Raw genomic sequence first — 23,495 nt, forward strand, 5'->3', positions numbered from 1 at the left:
TGATGTAGCTGCCAAAAACAGAACAAAATACCCCAAACCCAACCCCCACCAGTCTCTCTACCCTTAAAGACAATAATAAGAACCAAATATGATATTTCTTTGTAATTATGTAAATGCACTATCTGTAATTAAGTGATAGTCTTTCTGTTTTTTATTGTCTGTAGAACAGTGAGTTCAGTTTGGGCTCTGTGGATTGTGCTTTGAGTGGCAGAGATGAACTGGAGTAAACTTTTAAGAGAATAATCAGAGTGGTGAATGGGTAGAAATGATATTTTATAAGAACTGTTTTAATTAGCTGCAAGTGCATAGCCTTGAGAAAAATGGCACCATATATAAGAGGATTTATGCTAACTCTGTGTGGTCCCAACTGATACTACTAGGAAGAATGGGTAGAATTCATGGGTTTGAGAAAACTGATTTGAGAAAACTTAAAGTAAGTCCAAGGATAAGTAATTGTGAAAAACCTTCTTTGGGAATGTCTTTGGGAGATCACAGTTGGAAACTCCTTTTTTTGTAGTTTGATCCAGAATCAGACTGGCTTAATTGTTTCTCATGTGTCTCATATGATTGCAGAATATGAGCTTGGTAAACTACCATTGATGGGGGACTGGAAATGAAAGCCTTGGTTTTGTTTTTTCCAGTAGTCTTAAAATGACAATTCCTCATCTGGCAATGCTCACCATAAGAGAGAATCTCCCTGCTCACACTCTTCATCATTTAACCCTGTTTCTGTACCTGGTAACCAGAAACCAGTCTCTTGGAGCACTGATTTTTTTTAACTTCAACCCTACTAGATTTCCATATTCCTAACAACAAGCAAAGTGCTGTGGTCATAAGAGCAGGGTAGATTTGAAACTCTGCACTCCACTGACTAGTTGTAATTATGGTTATTAAACATCACCGTCACCTCTGTCTTTTCATTCATACAGTGAGGATACATTGACAAATTCACAGAGTGCTGGTAAAGATTAAGGAGCTGATGTACATCAGCATGCTTTCGTTATTGATGACACTTACTGGTTTATTTTTTGGTCACTAAGAATACTAGGTGTGAAACTTTGTACCCATATGAAAACAAATTTTTCCTCACATCATATGTCTAAAATGGAATATGAAGCAGTATCTTTTTTGACAAAACTTACTTAAACATGTGTATCTGTAGATAAGGACAGGGAGGGAAAAAGTTCATGAACATAGTTTGTTTTGGGAGGGTGAGATCAGTTTTATAAATGTTTATTTTATGTAGATTTCTGTTTAAGTTATAAAGTTCTTGTGAAATTGCAGTGTATTTAACAAATGGATGATGATGGTGATGATTTCTTAGATCTGACTTCCTTCTAGCCATATCTTCCAGTACTACAATTGTGTATTCCCAATTCTTTTACTTTTTATTACATGGAGTAAAAAAAAATCACTTATTTTATGATAAAATGTTGATATTGTTTCCAGTTGTTTTGGCATGCATTTTTGGCAAGGTAATTATTTTATTTTATTTATTTATCTTTTTGAGTTGGAGTCTCATTTTGTCGTCCAGGCTGGAGTACTGTGGCATGCTTTCAGCTGTCGCAGCCTCGACCTGCTGGGCTCAGGAGATCCTTCTGCCTCAGCCTTCCAAGCGTGTGCTAACATGCCTGGCTGGAACTACAATTGTGTGCTTACATGCCTGACTTATTTTTTGATTTATTGTAGAAAGGAGGTCTTACCAAGTTGCCCAGGCTGGTCTCAAATCCCTGAGCTCAGACAATCCTCTTGCTTCAGCCTCCCAAAGTGCTGAGATTACAGGCTTGAGCCACCATGCCCAACCAATTATTTTATTTTTTAGTGACATCTGAGAATAATACTTTTATGTAAATAGTTTCACTTCTTAGAATATGATGTTGACAGTCCCACGCTAGCTCCTGTTGCTTTTGTTGTCCTAAGATTGGGCCAGCCTTCTTTATAACAGTGGATAATTAACTATCAATGAATATTTGGCTTGAATATCCGTTAATCATGTCCTTCAAGGGTGATTTGTAGGATGATGCAGCAGGACTATTCCAGATAACCAAAGCTTTCTTTGGGCTATCCAATAACAGTTTTACTAAGAAAATTGGAACTTATTTTAAAATATCTAAAAACAAACGTAGCAAACAAGAAACTATACTCTTAAAAAAACCAACAATAATAGAAAAAAGGCCTAAATAATCAAGAACCATACCATTCTTACTTATTTGAAAACTTAATATTGGGAAATATAACATGATCTCTCAACCAACTCATCAAGTTATGCATCTGAGAAAGGCGTAACCTCCAGGATTCACAAGGAATTCAAACAAATTGAAAGGAAAACAAACAAGCAACTCCATTAAAAAGTGGGCAAGAGATATGAACGGACACTTCTCAAAGGATGACATATAAACATACAACAAACACATGAAAAAATGCTCAACCTCACTAATCACCACATGCAAACCAAAGCTACAATGAGATATCACCTAACACTTGTAAAGATGACTGTCATTAATAAGTCAAAAAACAACAGGTGCTGGTGCGGATGCAAAGAAAAGGGGATGCTTCTGTACTATTAGTGGTGGGAATGTAAGCTAGTTCAACCTCTGTGGAAGGCAGTGTGGCAATTTTTCAAGGAACTAAAAAGTTGAGCTTTCATATGATCCAGTAATCCTTCTCTTAGGACTATATCTAGAGGAACATAAGCCACTCTACCAAAAAGACACCAGCACATGCATGTTTATTGCAGCACTGTTCACAATAGCAAAAACAGGAAATCTGCCCAGATGCCCATTGAAAGTGGACTGGATAAAAAAATGCGGTACATACAAGGGGGACATAAAAGGATCCAGAATTTCTTTGGAGAGCTGGTCCCTTGAATTTGTTCTTCTGGATCAAATGATCAACCAAAGTTTTTATCTGGAAGTTTTGAGAAGGTCGCGTCATGTTTTGTTGAAGAAACGTCCGAAGTTTTGGCAAACAGGTTATTGGTTCTTTCACTATGACAATGCACCTGCCCACCAGGCTGACTGTTCAACATTTTTTTGACCAAAAATGGTATGACCCCTATGCCTCACTCTCCCTATTCACTCAGTCTTGCCCCAAGAGACTTCTTTTCCCCCCAGGATGAAAGATATCCTCAAAGGGAAATGTTATGTGGATGTGGAAGAGGTGAAACAAAAAACCACAGACGCACTAAAAGGCATCACAATTGATGAGTTCAAAAACTGTTTTAAGGAATGAAAAAAAGTGTCTCAATAGGAATATTGCAACTAAGTTCTTTGAAGGTGACTGAAATTTAAACATGTAAGAATAAATGTGTAACTTTTAAAATAAATTGCAGTTTTTTTGACCCTCCCCTTGTCTACACAATGGAATATTATGCAGCTATAATGAAGAACAAAATCACAGCCTGCGCTGGCACTTGGATGCAACTGGAGACTATCATACTAAGTAAACTGTCACAGAAATAAAAGAATACTGCATGTTCTCACTCATAAGTTAGCCCTGAGCACTAGTCACACTAGCACAAGGGTAGTATTGGCAGATGCAGGGCACTGCCAGGGAAGGGGAGGACGGAGAATGGAAGTGGGGGCACATGGCAACATAATGGGTACCTGGTCCATATCAGGAAGAGAGGGCCAGCTGGAAGCCCAAACCTCACCTGCATGCAACCTACTTGTGTAGCAAATCTTTACTTGTTCTCCACAGCCCTAAAAGGAAAAAAAAAAAAATCAGCAGTAAGAGCAAAAAGGCCTAAATAATCAAGGGTTATAACATCCTTATTCATTTGAAGACTCAATATTGGAAAGATGTCATATGTCTACATGTTATCCTATTAAAAACACCACTAGGTGCTTTTGTATAATGGCTGTCTGATTTAAAAATTAATATGGAAATGCAAATGACTAAGATTAGTTAGAGTAATTTTGAAGAACAAGGGTAAGAGACTTATAGTGTAAGGTATTGAGACTTATTGTAAAACTATTGTGACTAGGATAGTGTGGGATTGGTATATAGCTAGACAAATTGACTAATGAGACTGAATAAATAATCTAGGTATACACCCACACGGGTCCGGTCAGATGGCTTATGACAAAGGTCACAGTGCAGTGCAATTGGGAAAGGATGGTCATCAGTAAGTAATACTGGGCCAATTAGATATCCGTGTAGAAAAGGTATCTTGATCCCTATCTGATATGATATACAAAAACCAGTCCCAGATGGATGAATGTGAGAGGTGCAATTAGAAAGCTTTTAGATAACACAGGAGAACATCTTAGTGACCAAAGAGTGTTTAAGTAGGATTCCAAGGTACTAAATATGACATAAAAAATACAATGACCCTTTTTTCATCTAAAGATACTAGTATGAGAGTTAAAGGTAACACGAGAGAAGCTACCTATATCTTTAAGAGAACCTGTGTTAAGAACAAATTTAAAAAGTGCCAATTAATAGGAACAGGTAAACTGAATACAAATTGACAAAATTGAACAGACCCCACAAAACATGATATTCAAATGACCAGTAAATATTATATGAAAATGACATCCATAGCAATTCATATCAGGGAAATGTGAAGTAGAATGACAAGGTAATTCCAGTACATGCCAACCAAAATGACTTACGTGAAAAACATGGAAAATATTTGCAAGGATGTGGAGTAATAAGAATTCTTATTCACCAATTGTAAATTGGAACAGTGCTTTTAGAAAAATATTTGCTGTGTATTACCTAAACTGAACATCTGCATATCCTCTGGTCCAGCAATTTCACTCACAGATATTTATCTAACCAAAATGCATTTATATTTGCTATAATGTTTATGCATTTATATTTGCTGTAATGTTTATGACAGCACTGTTTGTCATAGTCAAAACCTGGAAAGTATCCAAATGCCTACCACTAGGAGAATGAATAAATAACTTGTACTGTAGCTTATAATGGAATACCATACAGCCTTGAAATCATCTACAGTTGATAAGACATAATATATATGAATCTCTCAATCATCATACTTAGCAAAGAAGTCAGGTACAAAAAATTCAAAACCCAATCTGTGTCAGAAGAGAGAGCAGTGGTTACCTGGAGAGGAAGTGACCACACGAGAGGGAATGTGAGAATGAATTCTGGGGTGGTACTGTGTTTCTTCATCTGTGTGCTGCTTACATAGATTTGTTCACTTGTAAAATTCATCGAATTGAATTGTTGATGTGTGTACTTTTTTGGTTGCATATAACAATTCAATACAAAACTTTAAAAATGCAATATAAGTCAATTGGTCCCAGACTGTGATAATCCAATAGTACTCATCTGTATACAGGTGCTCTTGTCTCAAAGATAGAATGAGTCCCTGAACCTGGGCATCTTTTTTCTAGAGAGGCTTGACTGGGTACTCCCAACTGATGGGTTCTGAGATTTTTTTCCCCCATATAATTTGTACCTACTCTCCTTTTTAATTTTGTAAAGTTTTTCTCCAGAGACTAAGATATTTGGTCAAATTTATCTCCCTTAGTTACATTGCAATGATGAGATCACTTTCAGGTCGTTCACACAAGTTCTATAACCATTTCTTTTGTGGTAGAGAAAGAGACTATTGGCTCTTGGGGGAAAAAAGGTAAAATTTGCATTATTGAGATGGTAACTTTTATTTATCTTCATTACTTGGGCAAATCACTTTATGAGTCTCTACTTTCTCATTTGTAAAAATTATCAATAAGTATTAAACAAAACTGGTTTATTGAATTTCGTGGCTGACTCTATTCTACAGTTTTTTGTTTTACTTATTTTCTTATTTCCTTGGTATTTGTATAGGTGAAAGACTAGTAGAGAAAACATCATTATTTGTGTTACAGTTTCTTATGAAATGTTAATTTCATTTTTCCATTACAGGTATTCAGAAATGGAGAGGAAAGTAAGCAGAATCTGTCTTGCTTCTGAACCCAATATGATTCATTTTCTACAAGTATCCTGGGAGAAAACACTGGAATGTGGTTTTGTTATTACACTTACTGATGGTCAGTCAGCGTGGACTGGGACAGGTAATATTAAAAACAAAGCTCTTGGGCAACCCCTTCGGGTCCCCTCCCACTGAAGGAGTTTTCTGTTCTCTCAATAAATCCTGCTTTAAACAAAACAAAACAAAATAAACCAACAATGCTCTTACAAGTAAATTTTAAATGTGTTACTCCTTAGTCCTCAATTATTCTTTTTTCTAGTAGATATTGGGTAAACTGATAATACTTTTACTTGTTATTGCTGTCTAATACATATACAGATTTGTAACATATAGTGCCATTTTCTACAATTTATATGAATAGAGAAATAAGTAAGTGCTCCAGCAAATTCTGGTTACCATTTGAATCTTGGTAACATGGACTTGGTCAGAGTTTTTAAATGATTTCTTAGTAGAAAACATAAGTCATACTTTTTACATGTATCACCACTCAGGACCCCAGGGAAGAATTGGGAGTAAGAGGGAGGAGGTTGGCTGGGTCAGAGGGTCTGTGTTGGCTTGAGGGCATGGCCTGGTGGTGGTTTTCTTTTTTCTTGGTACACTTTTTCTTTTTAAACTATTTTCCATTGAACATGTATTACATCTGTAACAACAGACCATAGTCTAAAACTTTGTAAAACAAGGTTCAAACCCATATATGGAATTTGGGCTGTAATTTTTTTATGGAATAGTCTTTTGATTTTTTTAAATCTTTAGTGATAATCATTTAAAAACACTAATGACCCTCTAATCATGTATGGAACATAGCAGATATAAAATTTAAAAATTTAGAGTTATGTTTTACTTATATAGCAAATTTGTAACACTCTTCTAAAGTATTTTATTGAAAGATTTGGAGAACTAGTCTATAAATATGCTGCAGTCATTTCTAGAGTTATGTTGTGAATGGTGTTTCAGGTAAAATAATTTTTCATATTAATTTACAAACTGTATCTTCTATTACCTTATGAAATATTTATCTAGGGTTTATTGCTATAATTATTATATCTTTAAAAAATTACAATACGTTGTGAAATTTTTTTTCTTAACTGTTACAAGTTTTGTTATACAATACAAACTGAATTTATACTTGCAGGGTTTTGTTTTTTTTTTAATTTGTCTTTTATGACATGGAACAAGGAATCCTGATAATAGGGATTATTGTAAAATAATGAAATTTCTAGGGTAATGTTTGCAGTACTCTTGATGATATCCACTTAACCTGTGAATGTCTGTGTAAGAGAGTCGGTTGTTGGATGATTGTTGCAGTGCAGTTATGGAGGAAGACTTGTTAGATTAGTTCTGTGTATGGCAGAGAAGGTACATCTAGATTACCACAGTTTTTGTGTTGGGGGAATATGGTGCATAGGCTACAGACCATGTCACTAGGTTCACACAGGTCATCTGGGTGAGAAGAACAGCACCACTGGGAAAATAGATCCTGGATGAAGCGGTTGCTTGTGCATAAAGAATACTATATTTAGGCCAGGTGTGGTGACATACCTTTAATCTTAGCACTTAGGGAGGCCAAAGAGGGAGGAGGATTGCTTGAGCCCAGGAGTTTGAGACCAGCCTGAGCAACATAGTCTTCTACCTCAGCCTCTCGAAGTGCCAGGATTACAGGCATGAGCCATCATACCCAGCCATAATAAATTTTGATTGAAAGAATGTCTCAATGTATGAAACTTGTTAGGAAAAAAGGAAATGAACTGTACATTTTTAGAGTTTGCATATTTTGATGTAAACTTCAGTTTTATATTTATTATTGACATTGATCTTAAATGCAGTATATTCTACCATTTGTTTTCTAGCTAATGGAATTTAGTGTGACAAAAATATGATATCAATCTTCTGTATTCTCTGGTGAGTTGTTAACATTTTGGCTTCCTGTGTTGAACAGATTTTCAAACAAAACATTTTGTAGTCACTACATGGTCATTTTATTTTCAAAGATATCTAATAAGGTTTTAAATCTCATGTGTGTTTATTCCTTTTATTATTCATTTCTATTTTCTTGTTTAAATTTCAGGGAAAAAATAGGAATTTATATATTATCACAGTTTCCATGATTAGTTAAGGCTTATTACATAAATGTGATTTGGTATTTTATAGATAGACAGTGACATGATGAAGAACATTGAAGCAATTAAATAATTAAAACATAGAAATGGATTTCCTTCCTATACCTCATCCTGGTTTTTTTTTTGTTGTTCAACTTTTTGATGACAGCAACCTTCAATTTGGATAATTTTTTTCTCTTTTCATTTCAGTGAAGTTAAAAGGATGTGAGGTTCCTTTTAATCTCTCCCACACTAAGTGCACTGATTTCTTTTCCATTAGCAATGTTTTATCTAATGAATGTTCTTGAGGTGTAATTATCGTGTGGTGTATCGTCATTTCAATATTACAGAGGGTTATATCATAGAGTTAAGTCACAAAGTGAGTTAATGATCAATGACTATGTGACTTTTATAAGAATTGCTGTCAGCAGTAAGAAACTTACATCACCCATATCTGAAGTAGTTCAAAGTTTACTGAACTGTAAATTAACATCTTACTAATTATTTTATTATCAAATAATTAGAATCATTCATAATTGTGCTATACATAAATATTTGTGACCTATATGGAAATAGTGCCAGAACTCAGTTGAAAAGGATTTTAATGAATGAAGTAGTGAGGAGGGTTTATGATGCGACACCCTCTAAAATGCCTAGTGCTGTGATGAGGCTCTGTGTCTTCTGCGCCATCTCAGATTTAGGGTAGGTGCAGCCTTTTGCTTAGTTATATATCTTCATCTACCCACAAATGGTGTTCAAGTCTTCATCTACCCACAAACAGTGTTCAAGAGATGCTCTTTAGGTATCTATCAGTCTGAGAATAGTTCCTTGTTTTTTGGTCATGCTGGCCTTCTCATGTTTTATGCCTTATTATGTGGTTCAGCTGCATTCTTGCTGAATTTTATTATTTCCATTGCTTTTATTCTTGGTCACTTAAGTTTTAGAGCATTGAATGCTTACAGCTGTGCTTTTTCCAGATGTTGTTAGCACAGAATTCAGACCTGATGTCCAAGTTGTTTTTCCAGGATTGAAGCTCTGAATAGGCAGTCGGAGTTTCACATTCACCTTTATAGGAAATGTTTAAGTAATTTTTAAACAACTAGTACCTTTATTGCATAGATTTTAAAGGGGAATTATAAATAGATAATTTCCTTTCCTATTTTTTTCTCCCTCAAAAATGAAACATTCCATAATAATCAGCATAGCATTCATGTGGGGGGTGGGTGCCATGAGAGGTATCTAAGATGACAACTGAGAGGACACTTCAAATGTCATCTGAGATGGCAGCAGGTGATTTTGAAATCTCAGGGCTGGGATTTGTTGAATGAATGAATTAATAAATTCTATTAAATATTTTCAGGTATCTTCATTTTAATGAAATTTTGAATACTTTTAATTAGAGATATTTTACCAAGAGCTATACTCTGTTTTCTTCTTTAAGTTTTTCTATAGCTACATTAAAGATGATTTCTATAGATTTTTTTTCCTATTTATCTGTGAAATATTTGTTCTTTATAGATATAAGCTAGGTAAAATTAGGTATTTACTTTTTGAAATAATCTAAACACAAAATATAAAATTCTGTAAATTGGAAGCATTTGTTTTATTTTTTTGTTCAGTTGAGATAATAGGGTATTTGAAAGGTCAATTCATATGACAGGAATGTTATTTTCAATACATGTCTGTTTCTGAGACAGAAAATATGTGAGGGTGTTTTAGAAGCTGTAAAGTCATGTAAGATTGTAAGATATTTTTATTCTTACCTCTTTTCAAAGACTGTGTGAAATATGAGAATCATATTTCATTATCAGAACTTATCAAAAATTGATCCTGTAAAATATATGCCTTCATTCTGAGACTCCCTTTTCCTTTGCCTCTCTTGGGTCTTCTAGACAGTACACAGACTAAAGTGATGAAAAGATGTGTTACATTTTTAGGGATCCCTTAATCAAGATTTCCTTATAATCTGTAATATTTCATACTAATGTGTTTCTCAAAATTATGGAAGGAAATAATGTAACCACTGTCTCATATTTCTGCCTCACTTCCAAACAGAACAACCAGAGAGATATAAGTATGGATCCCAGCTCTACCACTCAGCTAGTCTGTCACCCTAGACCATTACTTGATCTCTCTGAGCCTCAGTCTTCTCTTTTGAAAAATGAAAATAATATCTATCTTTTAGTGTTATGAGGGATAAAATGAAATGTATAAGTATAAAATTATAGGACCATACTTTCCTATGATAGCCCAAATTGACACAGGAAACCACCCAACCATATGCATATTCCAACACATGTCAAATTGAATCTTGTAACTTTGAAAGCAAACAAATACACAGACACACTGCCACCTTTGAGTGTAAGAAAGGGATAACTTCAGATTCTGCATTTGAAGAGGTGTCTGAAAGCCCAAGTGGGTGATGGGAACTGAAGTGTAACTGTAGACTCATGGAATTTCTGAACTGGATGTATGTCTAGATGACCGTGCATGGGGTATAATGTTGGGACTTCAGGCCTCTTAAAGAATTGAAGCTGAGCTCTCAGAATTAAAAAAGGAAACTGAAAGAGATATCCTCCTAATGAAATCATCTTAAAAAAAGAAACAAAACTACTCTTACAGGCAGGTGTGGTGGTACATGCCTGTAGCCCTGGCTACTACTGTGGAGGCTGAGATAGGCAGATCGCTTGAGCCCAGGAGTTTGAGCCCTGCCTCTTGACCTTGTCTTTACCAAAAAAAAAAGAAAAAAAAAATTAGCTGGGTGTGGTGGTGTATGTCTGTAGTCACAGCTACTCGGGAGGCTGAAGTGGGAGGGTTGTCTGAGTCCAGGAGATTGAGGCTGCAGTAAGTCGTGATTGCGCCCTCCACCCTGGTCAACAGAGTGAGACCCTAAAACAAAACAAAATACTACTTCTCTCTGGCTTGGGATATGCAGCATAAAATCAGACCAGTCCTTTAGGACTTCGAATGAGTAAAAGTCTCAACATAAATCAGAACCCTGAGATGGTGGTATAAAATTGAAGTCTTTTCCTCAAATGTAAAAACCAAGTTATGAAGCCAACTTTCACAACTGGTCCAGAACTGATGAACCATACAGTGACTCTAAAAAAGGCAGACCGGCAGCCTTGATTGAAGACGCTTCTGCCCTGAGCACTGGCCACTCTGGCTAGAGGGCAGCCACTCTCAAGGATGACAAAGCATGAAAGGGCAGAACTAGAACAATAGTGTGTCAGTAGATGGAAGAGACAGACTAATACCCCAGGGACCCTGGAGATCTCAGAGTATGATTAAAATGTTCAGATATTTAAAAGAAGGGTAGGGAAAGAAGAGGAAATTATGAAAACGCAACAAAGAGGTTATTTAGAATTGAAAATATAATTGCTGAAATAAAAATCTCAGCCAAAAAAAAAAAAAAATCTCAGCAATGTGTAAAACATCAGCTTTAAGGATATCTGGACAAGCCAATCGGAAGCTAGACTAGCCTAGTGTGTGCCATTGAAGAGACTCTCAGTGCCTTGTGGTTTCCCCATTCCCTTCTCTTACACTGGATGTCATTGGTTCGTGAGACAAGAAAGAGGAGCTCCACTCCTACTTTACTTTGACTCTGCCCATACGAGTGAGAAATGGGCTACAGACTACTAAGTCTTTGAGGAAAGGAAGAAAGTTGTTTTGGGATACTGAACTCATGAATCATTATGGGAAATAATTTATCTGGCTATGACCTGAGAGCAAGTACACAGTGACTGTTTCTGTGTAACCTTTACAATGCATGTATTTCATCTGAGGTCAGAGAAAGAGGGCCAGGAGTGTAATGCTTTCTACACCAGACTTGAGACTAAACTAATTTTCAAAAACATTTTTCAAATATTGTTAGTTCATCTAACAGGTATAATTTGAGTTAAAAATTAGTAGTGTAGGGATTGATTTTACTTTTTGTTTAAATTTATGTCATATGTGGTAAATTAGTACTAACAGGTAAACAGATATTATCTCATGTTTAGTAATTTTCATATCAAAACATTTTTAATGTCTCTCGTAGTCTCTGAATCGGAGATTTCCCAAGAAGCTGATGACTTGGCGATGGAAAAGGAGAAATATGCGGATGAGCTGGGAAAGGCTTTGGTGTCAGGGGCAGGACCTACTGACACATACAAGTTTAATTTTTCTAAAGAATCTGGTAATTTCTCCTTTGAGAAAAGCCTGAGAGATGTTTCAGTAAGTAAAACTTTCCATAATGTTATAAGTGGTAAAATGTCAGAGCACTTGTTGAGGAATTATGTTTAATCTTTAAATAACTAGCATATTCCTAGAACATCTCAGAAATAAAAGCTTGAAAAGTACTTGGTTTCCAAGATGGAAAAGTGCTTCCAAGTTAAAGTCATTAAATGCTGTATAGTAATGAATTGTGAAAAATATTTATTGGAAGATGTATTTAGTTTTTAACACTTGAACAAATTTGAAGTATTGCAGAATTAATTACACAGAACAGCAGTTTTGAAACAGTGAGATCAGAAGTTTATGGCCATTGCAACAAGGTCTTACTGAATTAAGTTTTGGGAAATATTGATTTTAAGAAAAAAATAGCATAGTTATTTTTGAATATGTAATAATTATGAGTTATTTTCTACTTTATTAGAATGGGTTTGAAATTATGCAATAAATAATTAAGTATAGTAAGACATATAATAAGGTTAAAGTTTACTTTATCTTGTAAGACTTAGAAATACTAAAATAGAAAAATATCACTTTTAGTCCAAGCCTCCTAAACTTGATGCTTTGCGGACAAATCACCCTGCTCAGTACTTGTACCACTTCAGATCAAGGCAGGTGGCTCATTTGTTAAAATTCTCATGTGTACTATTTTAATACTTAACCTAAGTTGATTAGATACTCAATTTGTTTTCTGCTAGTGGTTTATCAGTCAGATATGAGATCTACAATATCTGAAGGAAAGGGAAAGAAATCTTTACTATATTAAGTTTGTAGACAGTTATTGAGATTTTCTTTTAGAGCTAAATTGAGTTTAAAAAATTATTTTAAAACAACCTCTTTGATTCAGAATGATTCAAGAGAATTTTACCAGTTAGAGAAACACTCAAAGAAATAAATAGAATCACTATTTTCAAACTTAATATTATCATATAGTGAATATACTGAGAATGGCTTCAGAAATTTCAGTTTAAAAGACATATACTTTTTCTAATTATCTGTCAATTTATATAAGTTTCAGTATATAAGTTCCTTAAAATGGTAATATAAAATAGATGCAGTAGGAAGGTTGGAACTAGCTGCTAAAATTTGTTCTTTTCTGTGGCCCAAGTTCAATCAGATGATATTATACATTACAGAACTACTGCCTATTTCTTTTAAGATTTTGAAGGAGATCATTGTCAAATTGGGAGTAATGCCATTTCCTAGTCAACAGGCTTTTGTGTATAACAATTGGCCTTAATTTGTGCAGCCAGTTTCTGGTTTTCATCTGTTTTGTATACACTGATGCAAACAAATTCCAAGTTAGTGAGGTGCCTCTTGGAAGGCGGGAAAGGCTTTTGGTATCTTGACATGGTGAAAGAGGGCTTGGTATGGTGGCCATAGAGTGGGAACTTGCCATTGTTGACCATACACCTGTTTCTGCTGCTTTTGTGAAGAACAAGCTTTTAGTCTTCATGATGTGTGTCTTTTACAATTAGTCTGGCATAAATTGGCATCAAAGGCTAATAATAATCCTGCAAGATTTCTTGCTTACCATCCTGAAAGTTATCAGCTTTATCAGAACCAACACCTTGAACTATAGGTACCACCTTTTCAACAGGTTTTCTCAAGAAATGGAAACAACTTGAAAGATTCCCAGTGATGTAGAAATGTGTTGGTTCCGGACAGGATGTGTCTTAAAGCACTACATTGTGGTAGCTGTCTCCTTATTTATTCATGTATATCTTCATGAGAAAAAGGAAGGCTACTCTCACAACAGTTTGACAAGGAGGAATTTACTCATGGCTTGGCTTACTTGGGAGATATTTTTGGATATTTAAATGAGGTAAAACTTTTAGAGAGCAGTCAGCCTTATGGATGGATGCAGCTGAAAAATCACAAGTTCATTTGGCTAGAGTGTCATGGGAATCTTCCAGTGTTCAGGATGTGTTTCTGCAAACTGATTTCAAAGTGACAATATCTTGTAAATTCATCTGCTGGCAAAATTCTGCAGACAATTGGAAACATGGCAGAATACTTTTTGAGGCTAATTGTGCTCTAAATGACCTAAAAATTGAAAAGGAGTTTGTAATCCTTTTCTTGATGACACAGACATCTGGTTGTTGCCAAAAATGACCTCCTAAACTTAGAGGAAAGGAAAAGAATGAAAATAGATTCAGCTCAAAAAGTTGTAGTGAATTCTGTTGTTTCTTGACAAAAGTTTACTTGCCCATGATGAAGAGTATTTTACAAGTTCTAAGCATACTTGCCACCAGACATGCACCTCTGAGACTTGAGTTTTTAGGTGTTTGATGCCATAAATTCAAGAAATTTTGTCTGTCTAATTGTGTGTTGTAGATCACTGTACAATTTAAACATTTTGAATAGCCAATCCGTAGGAGAATTATTTGAAATTAAAATTTGTTTACAACAAATTTTCCTTTCTATTTTATTTTTTTAAAAGAAAGTTATCACTAATTTTCATATTCAAAAAGACCTAAACTTTTGAAAATACTATCTTATGTTTTGTCTGCATGACAGAATTGTACATTTGTATTGCAATGAAATGTTTTAAATATGTAACTTGTCTGCCAATGTTTATATTCATCTTTAGGGAGGAGAGATCCACAGTTTTTATGAGATTGTTTTTGTGCTCATCCTCCCAAAATTTCACTTATACTTGAATTGGATTTTCCTTATGATATAGATGCTTTTATTTATTGTAATTCCAACTGGAATAAGTGCCGAATGAGCAACCACACACCAAGTCCTTCTCTGTGTGTATTGTGAACTCTGTGGCCCTTCCTGCCCCAGCTCCTCAGCTGGCAGTCACGGTTCTCCTGAAAGCAGCCTCTGCCTGTGTTTGGACTCAGTACCCCTTTACCACATGCACCACAGTCACTTGGGAGAGCGTCCCTGTACATTGTGCCACTGTTTCCCTCCACCTTTCACAATTCATCCATATACAATTTGTCATGCCACCAAGGCACCTTGTTGAATAATATATTCTTCTTCCTTTTTTTGCTTTCATGTTTTACTCTGTTACTTAGGGGGAAAATTTTATGAGTCACAGAAAAACACTTAATTACTTCTAATAAGGATAACTTTGGACCAACCATTTAACTTCCTCTTGATTCTGTTTCTTCATCTGTAAAATTGTAAAGTAATTTCTTAGATTCATTTCAGGTCATTAAACATACTGTAGTTTTATATGTTAAAAAATAGCACTGATGAAGGAAGCCATGAGGTTTGAAGAAAAATGAAACATAATTTTGTATGTATACACATGTACACATATATATGCGTAAATGAATATATATATATAACACACTAGAACTTGTCTAGTCCCCAGTAGAATTAATGCACTCTACATTTATTTTCTTTCTCCTGCTACTTAAATGCATGGAGTTTTGTTTTTCTCTGATCTAAAAATCCAGATAGACAGTCCTGTGTTAATGTGAGGGCTCACAGTGTTGGAGAAACAGGCTTCTGTGATCATGTTGCTTTGTCAATTTTAACAAATAGTTTTTCCTTGGTCTAAGATGGCCCCTCTTGTTTCACTCAGTGCTCATCTTTTAGGCAGCAGGGCCTCTTGACTCTCTTGAAAGAGACAGTTAGACCCCCTTTTTAAGGCCATCCCTCCACAATTGCATACATTCTCACTGACCAGAACTTGTCACATGGCTTCACGTAGCTACAAGGGAGTCTGTGAAATGTCTTCTGCTGTGTCCTGTGCTCAGAAATTTCCATTACTGTGTAAAAAGAGAGCATAGATATTGAGGGACAACTAGCAATCTTTGGGTATAACATCAGGGAAGATGGAAACATTTATCATTCAGGAGGTTTGTTTTTATCATTGCAATGGTATTTCTCTATTATTTTCATTAATATTTTAGTTTATAAAATGTCAGTCTATATAGTAAGGAACATGCTAGTCTATGTCTTACTATATTTTGTAACTTTTATTTTTTTTTTAGTGAAAAATGTATTAAGTTCAGACAGTTATATTATTTAATTTACACTTTCAGATATATGAGAATGAGATAAAATAAGTTAGCCAAAAATACCCACTAAAGTTGTTTTCAAAAACTGCAGTCTAAAATTCTATATTATTATCATGTGTCCCTGTGGTTTCAGGATTCTGAATTCAAAGGGCCATTTCCGGATGAAATATCAGAATTGGACCATTTATTGTGGTACCCAGCCACAATACAATTTTTTGTCAAAAATAGTAATGATTTTCAGGTTTTTGGGAGTATGAGTTGCAAATGTGTTGTTTAAAAGTCTGAAAAGGAAATCATAATATTTTTTATTTTTGTGATAAAAGTGTTTTTGTGCATATGCCATTTTTATACTAAAGATTTTATAATTTTCTTACTCTTTTGGAATATGGGAACTAAATCTGTAATGTAAGTGGTCCAGAAATCCCGTTTAAAGTATATATTTTCTGGTTAAGCCATAGAAGAGATTTTAGAATTACTGCTTTTAAAAACAAAAATGTAACTTTTTAGCTATACTAGTTTGTGTTTGAGAACTCATCCTTTTCTTGCTTTATATTGCTCTTAACCTTATTAACACTTGCTTATTACTTTTCAGTTAGTCTGCTTCAACATGTACCCTCTCACTTTAACTGGTGGTGTCAGTGTGACACATAAGGAGACACATGCTGGAGGTATGTGTAAGACACCAAGGAAAGCAGGGGTAGGAAGTGAGCAAGGGTAGAATCCAAACCTCTCTCTTGCAAATCCCAAATCAGGTTTTTTAGGAACACATTTTTGTGTAGTTATAATTTACATACAATAAAATGTGCCTGTTGTGAATGTGTAGTCTTCATCACTTAGGACGGTTCTCTCATGCCTCTTTCATTCAGTCCCCAGCAACTTCCTATTCTACCCCAGATCCACCCACCCTTCAGCCCTGGGCAGCCCTGCACTGCTATCCATCACCATGGATTAGCTTCCCCTGTTTCAGAACTTCATATGAGTGAAGCTCTACAGTATGTGCCCTTGCTGGAAACCGTACTTGCGTGGGGTAATGTTTTGAGACTCTCCATAGCATGTTGTTATCTCAGAAGTCCACTCTTGGATTGCTAAGTGGTGTTCCATCATATGAATAGACCTGATTTCCCTTTGATAGATCTGTGAAAGTTTCCAGTTGTGGGCTAATGTGATAAAGCAGCTATGCACATTCATGTCTAAGTCTTTTTGTGGGGATGTTTTTATTTCTCACAGTTTTATGGAGATACAATTACATATAATGCACACATAAATTGGGTAAGTTTTAAAATGCATACATACTCATCAAACTGTCACCACAATTGATAATAATTCCTCAATCTGCCCCGATTTTTTTGTGTTCACTGTAATCTCTCTCTTCTTCTGCCCTGTTTCCTCACTCAGTCCCTAGAAAATCACTAGTCAGCTTTCTTTCACAGATTAGTTTATCTTCTCTTGAATTATTTATCTATGTATTTAATCACACAGTTTTTACTTTTTTTCTTCAGCATAATTATTTTGAGATTCCTTTATGTTGCTGTATGATTCAATTATTTATTCCTTTTTTCCTGCTTAGTTGTGTTCCATTTTATGGATATATGGATATACTACAATTTGTTTATGCATTTACAATTGGGTTGTGACATTTGGGTTGTTTCTAGTTTGCTACTTTAACAAATAAAACTACTGTGAACTTTTGCATATAAATCTTTGTATGGACATATGTTTTACTTTTCTTAGATAAAACATAGGAGTAGAATATTTGGGTTATATTGTAGGAGTATATTTAACTTTTAAAGAAACTGTCCAACAGTTTTCCATAGTATTTGTACTATTTTACATTTTCCTCTGCTGTATATAAGAGTTGCAGTTTCTCCACATCCTTTTCAGTACTCAGTTTCTCCATATCCTTTTCAGTACTTGGTATAGTCAGATTTTTCACTTTAGACTTTCTAGTGGGTGTGTGACAGTATCTCATTGTATTTTAACCCTTTGCACTCAAAGATGGCTAGCTTATCACATACCAGCAACTCGACCACACTTGTTTACAGAATAGTGAAAAACGAATCACTTCATGTTAGATAGTATAGCATTGGAGCCAGTTATTTTATTGCAGTGATATTTGGCTTATAATATAATTTTGAACATTTGTGACAAAAAAATCAAAATTGTATATTTTGGTAACATGTGTAACAGTCACCAACATGCATTATAGGTTCATTGATACATGTAGTGCAATAGTAATTTGTTTGACATCTTCCACCTGGTGTTTTTCTTTTTCTTTTTGTTTTTTTTTTTGAGTTGGAGTCTCTGTCGCTCAGACTGGAGTGCAGTGGCCACTTCCAGTCACTGCAGCCTTGACCTGCTGGACTCCGGCGATCCTTCTGCCTCAGCCTTCCAAGTAGCCGGAATTACAGGTGCGCACTACCATGCCCAGCTAATTTTTGATTTATTGTAGAGGTGAGGTCTCGCCACATTGCCCAGGCGGGTCTTGAACCGCGGCTCAGGCAATCCACTCACCTCAGCCTCCCATAGCGCGGGATTACAGGCTGAGCCACCGAGCCCGGCATGTGATTTTCTATTTGAGCAAACAATGCAATCTCGTTTTCTTCCTTCCACATTAATAATATATAATTTATTGTCCATTATATGCACCACTGTGAAAGCACTTCACACATTCTGTTTCTACCTAATGTCAACTGATATTTTTTATACTTATATCTTAGGATATATTCCATGTCTTTATTTGCTTTTTCATGCAATTTGAATGGAAAACTTCAAGGAAACATACATTTTGAAACATTTGCTCTGGCAGAAGTCCTGTATGATCATCAGCAATCTCTTTATGTCTCCTGAGAGAGGACATCCAAGTAGTTTGCTATATTTAAAATGACCCCTAAAGCCGGACTCGGTGGCTCAGCCTGTAATCCCACGCCTTTGGGAGGCTGAGGTGAGTGGATTGCCTGAGCTAGTGGGTTTGAGACCCCCCTGGGCAGCAAGACCTCATCTCTACAATAAATCAAAAAATCAGCCGGGTGTGGTAGCGCGCGCCTGTAATTCCAGCTACTCGGAAAACTGAGGCGGAAGGATCGCTGGAGCCCAGCAGGTTGAGGCTGTCGTGGCCGGGAGCAGCCACTGCACTCCAGTCTGGGCGACAGAGTGAGACTCCAACTCAAAAAAATAAAAAAATAAAATGACCCCTCAGAGGGGACATCCGAATGCAAAGGATTCAATTAGCATCTCCCTAATGTCTAATGATGTTCTTTGCCATCTATGTATCTTCTTTAGTGATGTGTTTTTTCAAGTCTTTACTTTTAAAAAAAAATTGTGTTACTTAATTCTTACTGAGTTTTGCGGAGTCCTTTATATATTCTGGATATAGCTTCCTTAGCGATACACAATTTGGGAATACTGTTTTCCAGTTTGTGGGAGAAGAGAAGAAATTCTTAATTTTGAGGAAGTTAAATTTTTTAATCTCTTATAAATCATGCTTTTGGTTTCATTTCTAATAAATATTTTTCTAACCCAAGATTATAGACGTTTTCCCCTAGCTTTTGTATGTCAGTTTTATGTTTTGTATTTAGAGTCTGGGATTCCTTTTAAGGTAATTTTTGTATACCATCTAAGGCATGGATTGAAGTTCAAATTTGCATGTAAATATTCAGTCATTCTGACATCATTTGTTGAATTCCCCACTGAATTTTCCTTGTGCTTTTTTGAAAATCAGTTAACCATGTAAGTTAATGGTCTATATTTGGAACGTGTTCTGCTTCATTGATCTATTTGTTTATCCCTGTGTCTGCCACAAACTATCTTGCTTACTTAGCTTTATAATATGTCATGAAATTACATAGTGTAAGTCCTCTGATTATACTCTATTTTGAAGTTGCTTTTAAATAGTCTATATACTTCACATTTTTAAATGAGTTTTAGAATCAGTTTGTCAATTTCTACAAACAAGTCTGTTGGGATCTTGATTGGCAATGCCTTGGATCTAGAGAATTGACATGGTACCAGTATTGAGCCTTCTGACCCATGAAACAATGTATCTATTTATTTAGGTCATTGTTTTCCACCTGGGAGAGGTTTTGCTCATACAGGACATTTGGCAGTATCTGCAGACATTTTTATTGTTGGGGCAGCTGCAGCTACTGGCATCCAATGGGTAGAGGACAGAGATGTTGCTAGATATCATGTAATGAGCTGGGCAGCCTTCACAACAAAGAATTATCTGATTCAAAATATCAGTAGTGCTGAGTTTATAAATGCTAATTCAGATCTCATCTCATTAATTACTCAACAAATGTTTGTTGTTTTCATAGTACAGATCTCATAAATCTTGTATCAGGTTTATCGCTTTAAGTGGAAACTGAGGTCACTGGTTTGAAACCTTTTATTTATTTATTTATTTATTATAGATATGGGTACAATTCAGGGTTAGGTATATAAACATAATCATGCAGGTACTCTTGTTGATGAGGTATGCCCCTCTGTCTCCTAGCAGTTTCCCTAAACTGCCAATTCCACCCCCTCTCCCCTGACTGTTTTCCACTACTGCCAATCACTTTCTTATAGCATTATAATTGTTCAAGGTCCATTTATGAGTGCGAACATATGGAACTCAGTTCTCTGTTTCTGTGATAAATCACTGAGTATGGTTGACTCCAAATCCATCCAAGTTCCTGCAAAGTCCATCTATTTGTCCTCCTTTATGACTGCATAATATTCCATTGTGTATATGTATCCAGTCCAGCTTTGATGGGCAACATGGTTGGTTCCATATTTTTGCTATTGTGAATAGAGCTGCAACAAACATATGTGTGCAGGTATCTTTGTCATAGAATGATTTGAGTTCCTCCGAGTATATTCCCAAAAGGGGAATTGCTGGGTTATATGGAAGGTCAATTTCTAATTCTTTCAGAAATCACCACACTGTCTTCCAAAAAGGTTGCACTGGTCTGCATTCCCACCAGCAACGTAGAAGCATTCCTTTTTCTCCACATATTCGCCATTATCTGTTGTTGTTTGTTTTATTAATAATGGCCATTCTTACAGGGGTTAGGTGGTATCTTAATGTGGTTTTGATTTGCATTTCTCTGATGATGAATGAGGCTGAGCACTTTTTCATGTGTCTGTTGGCTGCCTGTATATCTTCTTTTGAGAAGTGTCTGTTCATGTCTTTTGCCCACTTTTTAAAGGGACTGTTTGTTTTTTTCCTTTCAGCATATTTGAGTTCCATGTAGCTGCTAGATGTTAGGCCTTTGTCAGATATACAGTAGAGAAATATTTTTTCCCATTCTGTGGGCTGTCTCACTGCCCTCTTGATGTTTTCTTTTGCTTTGCAATAGCTCATTAATTTGATGAGGTCCAACCTGTCTATCTTATTTCTTAAGGTATTGGCCTTTAGGAATTTGTTGCCAGTTCCAATTTCCATAAGGGTGTCTCCTGCGTTTTCTAAAATTCTTATAGTTTGAGGTTTTACGTTTAGATCTTTGATCCATTTATAGTTAATTTTTGTATAGGGTGATAGGTAGGGGTCCTGTTTCAGTCTTCTGCATGTGGTCAGCCAATATTCCCAACACCATTTACTGAATAGGTTTTCCTCTCCCCAGTAGTTTTTGTTGGAGGCTTTGTCAAAGATGAGTTGGTTGAGGAATTGAGGCTTTGCTTCCGGAATCTCTATCCTGTTCCATTGGTCTGTGTGCCTGTTTTTATACCAATACCAAGCTGTTTTGATTACTGTAGCTTTATAGTAGAGTTTGAAGTCTGGAAGTGTGATACCTCCTGCTTTGTTTCTTTTGCTAAGGATTGTTTTGGCTATTCATGGTCATTTATGTTTCCATATGAATTTCTGTATTGTCATTTCCAGATCTGAGAAGAACAATGTTGGTAACTTAATGGGTATTGCGTTGAATCTGTAGATTGCCTTTGGTAGGGTGACATCTTAACAATGTTGATTCTTCCTATCCATGAGCATGGTATATTTTTCTATTTGTTTGTGTCTTCTTGGATTTCTTTGAGCAGTGTTTTGTAATTCTCATTGTAAAGGTCTTTCAGTTCTCTGGTTAGGAAGATGCTGAGGTATTTCTTTTTTGTGTGTGGCTATTGTGCATGGGATTGTGCCTTTTTTTGGGTCTCTGCCTGCTTGTTGTTGTTATAAATGGGGACGCAACTGACTTTTGTAGCCTGAGACTTTGCCAAAGTCCTTTATCAGTGTCAGCAGGTTTTTGACAGATTCTCTTGGATTTTCAAGGTATAGAATAACATCATCAGCAAAGAGGGATAACTTGACTTCCTCTTTTCCTATTTGGATACCCCTGATTTCTGAAATCTTTTTTTCTAGTATTTACATTTTAGAATCTAAATTTTCTTCCAAGTTCTGCTTTAACTGCATCCACAAATTCTGGAATGTTGTGTTTTTCTTTTCAAGTACTTTCTAATTTCCCTTTTGAATTCATTCTTCACTCTTGAAATATTTAGTAGTTTGTAATTTAGGTTTTAATTCTGTCCTGATATTTCAAATATCTTTCTGTTATTGGCTTTTAAATTTAGTTCTATTATTGTTAGAAAACTTTATATGACTTAAATCCATTTAAGTTTATTGGGACTTGTACTATGGCTTTGAATGTAGTCTTTGTTTAATGTTTTGTGTGCATTTGAAATAAATATTTATTCTGTTTTGGAGTAGATTGTTCTATAAATGTTAATTAGATCAAGTTGGTTGGTAGTATTGTTTAAGTTTTCTATATTCTTGTTTATTTTCTGTCTACTTGTTCTACCAGTGACTGAAAGTATGTTAAAATCAATAACTGTAATTATGTATTTGTCTTACTACTCCTTAGGTAATATCAAGTATTGCTTAATGTATTTTGAATCTTTGTTTGTTAATTACATGTAAAATGTTACACTTTGTTATTTCTTCTTGATGCACTGACCTTTTTTTATTATGAAATGACACTGTAATACTATTAATAATCTTTCATCCTCTGGTTTTCTTTTGATTGGAGTTAGAATGGTATATATTTTTTCATCATTTTGCTATTTACTATTTTAAATCTTTATTTATATTATATTTCTTTTAGGAAGCCTATACTTAGGTCTTACTTTTTTTTTTCCTAATCCAATGTGGCAATCTGTTCTATTCATTGGGGTGATTAGGCTATTTACATTTATGTACTAATTGACATAGGTGGTTTTATTTTATTTTATTTATTTTTTTTGAGTTGGAGTCTCACTCTGTCACCCAGACTAGAGTGCAGTGGCTGC

At 35.3% G+C, this 23,495-nt stretch overlaps 1 protein-coding gene across 1 annotated transcript in view; it reads left to right on the forward strand.

Annotated features, from left to right (window-relative positions):
- Positions 1-5,878: 5,878 nt before the first annotated feature.
- Positions 5,879-23,495, forward strand: part of XRCC4 (X-ray repair cross complementing 4) — a gene marked incomplete at its 3' end in the record, with an annotated part of 98,360 nt that continues 80,743 nt past the window's right edge. Inside the window, exons 1-2 of the mRNA XM_021710443.1 lie at positions 5,879-6,029; positions 12,083-12,258. Coding sequence (XP_021566118.1) covers positions 5,891-6,029; positions 12,083-12,258 — 315 coding nt within the window. The remainder of the gene's footprint in view (positions 6,030-12,082; positions 12,259-23,495) is intronic.

This window comes from Carlito syrichta, unplaced genomic scaffold (assembly GCF_000164805.1).
Source record: "Carlito syrichta isolate Samal-C Ts95f unplaced genomic scaffold, Tarsius_syrichta-2.0.1 Scaffold288990, whole genome shotgun sequence".
NCBI classification, from domain to species: domain Eukaryota; kingdom Metazoa; phylum Chordata; class Mammalia; order Primates; family Tarsiidae; genus Carlito; species Carlito syrichta.